This window comes from Glossina fuscipes, unplaced genomic scaffold (assembly GCF_014805625.2).
Source record: "Glossina fuscipes isolate IAEA_lab_2018 unplaced genomic scaffold, Yale_Gfus_2 59, whole genome shotgun sequence".
Classification (NCBI taxonomy): domain Eukaryota; kingdom Metazoa; phylum Arthropoda; class Insecta; order Diptera; family Glossinidae; genus Glossina; species Glossina fuscipes.
Window position 1 is genome coordinate 3017647 of NW_023998431.1, and position 10283 is coordinate 3027929.

Genomic DNA, 10283 nt, shown 5'->3' on the forward strand with positions numbered 1-10283 from the left:
AAAAGAAAACTCTTTCAATTTTTAAGCTCTATTTTGAAAGATTAATTATGTCATGACAGACACATACCATAAGTATTCAAAATCAATCCAGACATTACCAATATTTTTTTTTTTTGCTCATCTTTATCTACACATTCGACTGTCCGTCCAACCTTTCATGTAATTGTTCTTCCATTGAACAATGCTTCTATTTCTTTTTTCTTGTGCTTGTTCCGCAGTTCACTTTCAGATGAATTCAAATTTTTGGCGTCTACATTTATCTGTCTTGATGGCTCAGTCAGACAAGTTTCCTGGAACCATAGTTAATTTATATTAATGAATTATTGCACCTGTCAATTTGCAAAACAATCCTGCAAGAGAGTAAAATTCCAGAATGAAGTTTTGGGTATGGTTCAAACCTTTCTCCCTCTGGTCAGGGCGAAGCCTATACAGCACCTCCAATTATTTAGTGCCTGCGCATTTGGGGATAACCGCAACCAGTACTCCCCGCACCCAAGTTGTCAGGCCTCACACTTCGGTTGAACCCAACCAATTTTAATAAATTGGGTCTCCCCCGCAGACTCATATACTTATTTTTGTATATATACCACTGCACTGTAGGTGCTTTCTCAGTGGTAAGTGTGCAAGCAAACGACCCCTGACACTCTCGATGACTCCCCAAGGAGAGGATCATTTCCATCAATCAATGCTTTTGTTATTTTATCCGTATCCCTATTGATTCGATTAATTAATCTATCGATCTTCCCCATATTAACTAAAATATTCCCCACCAATACCTACGCGTATCCGTCAAAATACTTGCAATTATTTCACGGATAAGCACACAATTATCGAATTGTATTTTACATATATAATATAATTACATCAACGTAGACGACGGCATCTAAGATCTATTATAACCCTCTTAGTTGTTTTCTTTTAAATTCTTATTCGTCGCAATTGAATGCCACGGAAGCCTGTTCATACACTTATTAAATACAAACATATGTATATATATATATAATACTGTGCACATAAAATAAGACCAATATTCAAGTTAAATTGTGCGGGTATATCGAATATTAGAAATATTTCTTTTCTAAGTTTGGTAGCATTGTCGCAGACATCGAAATGTCAAACTTCACAACGTAGACGTCATTAGTATTTGAGCTGCGTTTTATTTTATGCGGCACAAAAACTTTCTTTCCGATTTTTACAATGTGTGTGAGGAGATGATTTCTAACTGTGAATCGGGCATGAAACGCATTACTAGTGGCACTTAGATCTACGCACACGTCTCGAAAGTAATTGAGCAATCGAGCGAATACCTTCACCAAAGTCGCTCAAAAATCAAGGTGATATTAATAATTGTGGCGTTATGCATTGTACATTTCTTCTGCCGAGTCAAATTCCTAAAAAAAAGAATGCTGTTTGAGTTTGAGGGTTACTTTCAAGACAAAAAATAGATGTAGAATGGCCGAGTAGACAAAGGATCTTGACTAACAACTCAATGGTCGTGGGTTCAAATCTCAAAGTGCGATAACGTTTCCAATAAAGCCGGCAGTCTTAGATACTAGTGCTTTCAGACTTAAGACCTAGCATGTAGTATATAACAAAAACATTGGTCTTACTTTCTGTACACCGTATGTAAATATAAATATATGTCCCAATGTATGTAAATGTGTGTAAACGGGCGTCACAGCGCCGCGCTACTGACATTGCCCTCTACTTTGGCTAAAGTTTTGTAAAAAAAAAAAAAAAAAAATTGTAAGCGTCTTTTTATGAAGACAATGAAATGCATTCCATGAACGCATATGGAAATATATGCAGACAAATAGCTCCGTTTGAATCTTTTAAATATTTTCTGTGAAATGATGATAGGCGCCGCTACACAAAGAGATCAAATAAATTTGATTTACAATTTTTTCAATTCTTTCCAAGATTGAATCAGAGAAAGAAATCTGTAAGGCCCAAAAAACACATGTATATATGAATAAAAAAAATCGATAATAAATTATTAAATATAATAATTAGAATAATGAAATTTCTTAATAGATTAGAATAAAAACCGTTTTTAAAAGTTTTGAATTTAAACGATCTAATCAATGCAAGAAAAGCTATTTTTATAAATTTGTCAAAAATCGTGAGTACATAAAATTCGCCTTAAGCCAGATCTAAAACATAGATTTACATGTTCGCTCGCCATCACTTTGAAATATGTTGGTGGATTACAATCATTTCCAACGCTTACCCCCTCTATAAGTGTAACTTATATATCGTGAAAAAGTATTTTTTATATTATTTGTCTTTGTTGGCTTGTAAGCCAACTAATCACCAAATGGCGTAACAATAGTTTTGTTTATTCTAAAATGACTGAAAAAAATGATTTTTTTTTTTTTATGAATAAGAGTGACAGGTAAAATGTCAAATTACTTCATCGAAATTACTTTGCATCGAAGGAAAGAGATCAAACAAATAAAAATCGCCCTTGTCCAGGTTAATGTTATACGTAAATAGATATTTTCCGTATAAGTATGATGGCAAGGCTTAACTTTACTGTGAGATACGATTCTAAGCAATGTTGTGATGCCTCAAGTAAATTTTAGAGTGTGGCTTTCGATTACTTAAAAAGTTTTCCTGTTATTCTTTGCTTTGTGAGAGAATTAATGCAAATTAGAAACGTAAAGGATATTGTCGGACAACATTTTTGTTAAGAGAAAAGATTAAGTGTCATGGCATTCAGATTTTTCGCATAATTTTATTACGCCGAAGCGTTACTGCTTAGCGAATTCTTTCGGGACATTTTGACAAGCATCAATTTTTGTGCCCATCACCGGCAGATGGAGGCTGTATTCGTTCGTAGTCAAAACGTTCGCAACGCCCAAAAGGAATCTTCAGAGACACCAGAAAATGTATATATTCTTGATCAGCATTAAATTCTGTATGAATTTAATCGTTTCCATATGTTCACCTGTTTATGTGTCTGTCTGTCCGGGTGGCTAATGTGTGTGTAAACATTGCCATGATGGCAAAAATGAAGCTATCAACATCAAGTGAAGAAGAAACATTGGAGGTTCTTGTAGATTGGTATTGAAATTGGACCAAGTCGATCGAAGGACACGGCCACAGTGCCAAGTAAGCTGAAAACACTTTTGTTTTTCACAAAGGAACGAAATTAGTTCTTTGATCATTACCCATAAACTGCAGAAGTGTTTGTTACTGGAGATACTAGCTTCCAGCACGGTTACCACATGTACATAAATATGCAAGCTTCCCCCCGAAGCATCTTGGCAAGCACCAATCTGCAGTACACCAATGCTGTTAACTCGTAAGTGGGTTCCTGACCCCCGCAAAGCTTAAAGTTACACTGCAAAACCTTTAGCTTTACTTTACGCGACATAGTCACTCTTGCCTTCGGAGTAACCATACAATCCGGACTAGCCAACAGCGGATTACTATTCCTCAAGATATATGAGCATCGGGTGCTATATCTGACATGATGGGCGGTACCATGCTCTCGATAGTTACTATATCAACGTATTTTACGTAACCGATTACCAGCTGGTTGGTTAGTATTTCCTTCTTAGCAACAGCCTATCAGAAAAGAGTGCTTCTTCCAGTGTACCCTTAAGCTATCTTTTATAAAACTTGTCGCCAAGTTATAGATAGTCCAAGCCTTAAACTCTTCTTCGCCGGTCAAGACCACTTCCAGGGGTCATGACGCGGAGGTGAAAGTTTCGGCACATTTACGCTCCCGTAAATGTCCCATAGTTTATCATCCCACTCATAAACTACATTAATTATATTTATAAAAATTATAAAGTATATTCTATAGGCGATGCTGTAGTACCCGTACAAAAACGATGCAAAAATTAACCACGCCTAGTTTATATTGTTGTATATTAATATAAAGTATGTAAATTCGTGGCCAGTTTCAAATTTGGGTTGGATCTAAGCATGTCCGTCCGTTCGTCTCTTCATCTGTCCGCCTGCCCAACTGTGTAGTATCTGTAGTAAACATTCTCCCGTTAGCGAAAATTAAGATATCGCTTACAATGTTCCGAAAAAGTTTGGAAGTGACCTAAAATTTTCAAAGGATATGTTTACAACGCTCACACGCCTTTTTCAAGATGCAAATATAAATTTCTTACTTGCTTTTATGTTACAAGCGGTCGTAACAATTGCACAACTTTCACAATCCAAGTGCATCAAATTTCGTCAATCCACCTCAAAAATTGCGGCCTGTAGATTAGAAATAAAACGCATGGAACGACATCATACGTGCGAATGGACATACAGACGAGCAGAGAAGCTTAAATCTATTCAGAATATGATTCTTACCCGATCGACATAATAAAAAGTCTCTTACAAGTTTGATACACCATTACCACAAGTAATGGAAGATGTAATAAACATCGTCTACAAGGAATCTGTCGGATGTAATTTTCAAAATATCGTTACGAAAATTTGTCTTTGTCATTCTGGTTTAGCAGCTAAAGGGATGATAGATAGATCAACGGTGAATTGTTTTGATATATTTTGATATATTTTACTTCCACAATTTACTAAACCTTAGTTGCGGGATTATGCATAAGCTCAACCAATATATATAACCAAAATGGATTCACTTTAGCATTATTTTATATATATGTATGGAAACATACTTGATATTAATATAAAGACATATAAGTAATAATAATACAAACACATCTTCAAAATTCCTCCCACATATAGACACATAACATTCCTTCCCTCTATGGGTTAAACGTAACAGACTCTCAAATAATCATATTTCAATTGGAAAAATTAGACGTAAAAAAGAAAAAAAGAAAAAGAATAATATGCACATTTCTCTATAATCGGTTGCGGTAAAGGGATTGTTTGCACGCGAATTGCATTTTCGCAATCATCATCAGTACAATATGAAAATACATTAAATATAATGGAACGTTTGCAAGCAACTGTATCCAATGGTAACAAGCGATAAGCCCAGCAGGTCCGCAGAAATAGGTCTAACGTTGGAAGTAGCACTAGTTAGTTCGAACTGTCACTTCAAACAAACTGCAAACAATTACTTGCAATATTTTTTCAGCGAAAAGAAAAAACAAGAAAAAAAAAACTATGCTAAAATCAGTCACAAAAGGCTGCTACATATAAGGACTTAACATCCTAATAAAGACACCCATAAAGACAAAAACAAATTGAAGAAAGAATTTATTATATTTATCAGTAAAGCATACGCCCTTTTACTTAACGTTATATATCGTGTAATAAATTATATTTGAATAGAGTTAGGGGATATCAGTGTGGTTTCACTGTAGGATGCCACGAACTCAGTGTGCGGTTAGGTGCCTTAAATCTCTTAACAAAGTTCAAATAATGATGGTGCGAAATTAATATTATATTACTCAACGGTACATGTTGTCAAAATAACGCCATACTATCTAGGAATGGTACAAGGAAAGAAAATGATTTACCTAAGACGATGAGAATTCATTGCATTGTATTGTTGTTGTTTGCGGTTTTGTTATTAACAATTCATTTACCACTACCAAAACTATTGTGCATGTAACAACGACAACATCTCAACAACATTATCGTCTCCCATCCCAAAAATGAAAACAAAAAAAAGGAAGAAATCTCTAAGCATGCAATATTAAGCAACGCAAAGATATTGATGCTATTCTCCGCGCGCACACACAACACGATAGTATTCATTTAGATTGCGATTCTTTTTCTTCGTAACAAATATACATATTTGTTAGTGTTACTATTACTGTTATTGTTATTGTTTTTGTTTTTGTTTTTGCTTTTGCTTTTATTTTTCTTATTATTTTTTACCATTATTTTGCAATACCGCTTTCGTCTTCTTCTGCAAGCGCATCGATTTGTTTAGTTAATACCCTCGTTCATTTCATACATTCGAGTTCCTTCATCGTCCGTTCCATGACCCAAGAGCTTATAAGTGTATTGCCATAAATTATGCTAAAGTTATGAGAGGGAGAATTCTCAGAAAATCCAGATTTTTATAATTTGCTACATTTTTGTTTATTTCCAATGCATTGTATTGCATTTTGCAAGTAAGTAATCCAAAGAGTTGGTGCGCGTGCGTTTATCCGAATAACTATAACTAACTATACGTATTGTGTTGTTATGCACATATGTATATATATATATATATATAATGCGCGGTATATACCAACCGACCGATTCGACCAATCAACCATAAATAAATTTTATTTCTTTAATTTGCTAAAATCATGAAAGAATCCAATGAAAATCGTGATCATTATAATGTGGAATTTTTTATGTGATTTGTGGTTACATTTTCGCATTTTTTTTTTTCTTTTCCATTTTCGGTTTTCTTTTCCTTCTTCTTTTTCATCTCTAAGAGAAATTTTCATCCACATTTATGATTCGCTATCCCCTTGTTTATCCTAAGGCGCATTTGCTACCGACATTACCGCAGATCCGATATTTCTTTAATGGTGACCGCTAACGAACTTCGTTGTCAATCGAATTTTGTCAACTTGACGATGGTATAGGACTACAAAATAAAACAAGTACTTTCTAAAACTTACATCCGTTTGTTAGTGCGGTCGTTTTAAGAAATTCAAATATTTTATTGGTATTAAATACTCCAGAAGCACTTTCAAGAGGTAAATTTGGTATTTTGCGATACAAATTTTCAGTCAGCATAAAATTGCCAAGTCATCCTTGTTCATTTGAAAAGAAAAGAAACCATCACATGAAGCCATCAACAGAAATTAAGCGCCAAGCAATCAATTTGTTTCTTACGCCATCTATGGTAAAAATTACGCTTGTGTGAATATAGGCAACCCCCAAAAACCACTTAATTAATTCAGCATCATTTTTTGGATCAACTTAAGCATTCATGTCCGTCGATCCGTCTACTATTTTTGCATTTACCCAACACGTATGTCGCAATTTTCAAAATACTTCGAGAAAATTTAGCATATTGGAACGTACTACCAATGATTATACGTCAGCCTATTTTTAAAAAGCCATTATATGAAAAAATTTTGCAAACTTTTTATACTACCACCGTCCATGCATGGGGTTATAGTTGTTCTGTCAGATCGTTTGCAACATCAAGAGGGAAGCTGAAGATACCGTACAAAGTCTGTGTGCATTCTTAGTTAGCATCAAATTCCGAATTGTATTAGCTTGATCAACGTCAAATTGTGAATCGTCTTGCCGCCCACAACACATGTGAAATCCTTCCCATGCCAAATCCAAGAAATAGCAACTCCAACACAAGAAGCAAAAAGTCGGAATCCATCTCTAAAACGCGCAACACTTTTTAGTATATATATATATATATATTATAAACACTGATATCGTAAGTGAGGGCTACTTGAAGATATGCCTTGATGTTTAGGGCATTTTCGTTCGGAGCTGATGATACGTGTAAATTGAAATACTCGTGCAAGCAATCCTTCTACGGTAACCAGCTATTAAGAAACGTAATCATTTTCTTATTTTCTGTGTCTCATTTTGAACCATTGCGTTGTTTTCAGTACAAGGTGTGCTGACCGAATGCCTAACCTTGTTACTTTGTTTTCAATTTAAAATTATTTAAATGAGAATGAATGTTGTTAGCCTAAGGATGAAAGCTATTGAAAACTGGTCGAACCGAATGTATTGAATGTATTGAAAACATCTTTATGAAGTGATATATGGCGTGAAATGCTTGATCTACCTTAACTTAATGTATTATTATCTAAAATCTTTTTTTTTTTATTTTGTTAATAAAGGCGAAATGTTCCTTCGATTAAATAAAGCAGAAGTTTTGATACTTACCTAGTTTTACTATTACTGGTACCTGGTTGTGTTTGCATCAATATCAGAGTTGTTCAATCGTTCATTTCACGGTCAATACATAAGTGATTAAAACGGCAGCAAAGGCTTTTAACGGAAAAAAGAAGGGTTAGGTAAAAACTCTATGATACAATTATATATCGAATTTATCTTTATGTGCAGTAAACTCCGAGAATCGTTCGCTATCCATTGCCAATATAGGAAGCAACTAAATGCCCCCAATAGACAAATTTCTTCGTATTATTTTAGCTCATTTATATATTCTCGATTACCTTACTTTTATTGACGACGAAAACACTTCAAAGCTTAGTCGAGAAGCATTGCACTATCTGTGCATAAAAAGATTTATTGAAAATCATGTAAAGCGTTAAAAATAATATAAATTCTTATTCGAATAATTTTGCAGTCTCTAATTTAGGCTCAGTCTTTTTCTTATAACCAGCTAATAACTGCTTCAACTTGATTATGGCCTTTGCAGGATTAAGATTCTTCGGACAGGTATTGGTGCAATTTAAGATAGTATGACAACGATATAGTTTGTAAGGGTCAATTAATTGCGTCAAGCGTTTCTCGGTGGCATCATCTCGAGAATCAATAACCCAACGATAAGCTTGCATAAGAACAGCTGGTCCTAAGTAACGATCGCTGTTCCACCAATAAGAGGGACATGCTGTTTGACAGCAAGCACATAGTATGCATTCAACGAGGCCATCTAACTCAAGACGATCTTGAGGATGTTGTAAGTATTGAGCACCACCTTTCGGCTCCTTACTTTCATTCTTGCGCTGCAACCAAGGTTGTATGGTGCGATATTGTTCGTAAAACTGTGACATATCCGGTACCAAATCTCGGATGACATACATATGGGGTAACGGATATAAACGCAAAGGAGCCGCGAGATTTCCATCTATCTTTTGAACACAAGCCAGCGTATTAATACCACCAATATTCATGGAACAGGAACCACAGATGCCTTCGCGACAAGAACGGCGAAATGCCAAAGTTTGATCCTTTTCGTTTTTAATTTTGATTAAAGCATCGAGAACCATTGTTCCACATTCATTTAGGTCTATATTATAGGTTTGCATTTTAGGCTTCTCCCCAGGCTTCCAACGATAAATTTGGAATGTCTTGATACGAGGTTCCTTCTTTTTCTGTTGTGGAGGCGCAGGTGGAGGCGGTGCAGCGCCTTTACCCGACGTATCCTTAGCAGCTCCTTTTCCGGACGCTGGTTGCTCTCCTTCACATTTTGTTGCTGTTTTTGCCTCTTTTGCAGCTGCCGTTGCTGCCGGGGCTTTACCAGATGCTGCTGTCGCTGGAGCTTTAGTGGGCGCTCCTGTTGCTGCAGCTTTACCCGATGCAGCCGTTTCCGGGGCTTTGTCGGCTGCTGCTGCCGCTGCAGCTTTACTGGCTGCAACTTTATTGGGTGCTGCTGCTGGATTTGCAGACTCCGATGGTGGTTTAGCTTTATCTCCTTCGCATAAAGTCTTACTATCTTTATCTCCTCCTGCAGGCGGTGTCTGCTTTGCACAAAAATATCTCAACAGATTATTGCGCGATCTATATAGAACACGTCCAAGCATTGTTCCCCTTTAACTATTTTATTTGATACTGCTTTTCAAAAAGAAAATTATTTACGACATTTATTTCAAGGAAAGAAATTATTTTTTATTATAAACTGAATGGCTAACAAGTAACTTAAAATTTCCATATCTTATATAAATACATACATATATGTAACATATAGCGATCCGCCCATCGACCCAATTTTCAGATCTGAACAAATGATAATCAGTAGCCGGCATGTCTGATGAGCGCGCTGGGTGCGGCGAAACTTCCCATTCGAGTTGCAATAGTGCATCCTTGACAACTCTTGCAGCAAGCGAACAAAAAACGGCACTTTCAGTCAATTCGCGTCGCCACGTTTAAACTGTCGGAACCCAAACCGACAATTGCTATATGATGGAGCAGCAACATCATAAGCCTGTGAACTTGTGTCGTGGGCTTCGGCAGCAGATTTCTTCAAATAAGCGACGAAAGTGATGAATTTGAAATAAGAAGAATTTTGAGCGCTCCATGATTAGCTTCGGCATACGCTGAATAAATCAACAATATTAAACGGAACGCTATTATTTCATATAAAGGAAGGACAAAACCATCGAATTCAACCGTTATGTACATTGGTATTCTCCATTTCTTTATTATGTTTACCTATGCAAGTCGCTGATCGAAGTCTTTGCAAACATCTAATACAATCTTACTTATGTGCAAATTAATATCACGGACTTAAGAACGGACAACAAATGCGCTTGAGCTTTCGCAATGCGCTCAACATTTTGAAAAAAAGCTCGTTTGCTGGAGAATTGTTTCAGATTCCCAAACAAATAATTATCGCTAAAAGCGATATATATTTAGAATATACAAGGATTGGGACAGAACCTCGGACTTCCATTCAACCTATT

General features: G+C 35.8%; 1 protein-coding gene across 1 annotated transcript; it reads right to left on the bottom strand.

Moving 5' to 3' along the window:
• Positions 1–8207: 8207 nt before the first annotated feature.
• On the bottom strand, positions 8208–9404 carry LOC119637429 (succinate dehydrogenase [ubiquinone] iron-sulfur subunit). Its single transcript, XM_038033449.1, has one exon. The coding sequence runs from the start codon at positions 9402–9404 to the stop codon at positions 8208–8210; it is 1197 nt and encodes a 398-aa protein (XP_037889377.1).
• Positions 9405–10283: the final 879 nt, after the last annotated feature.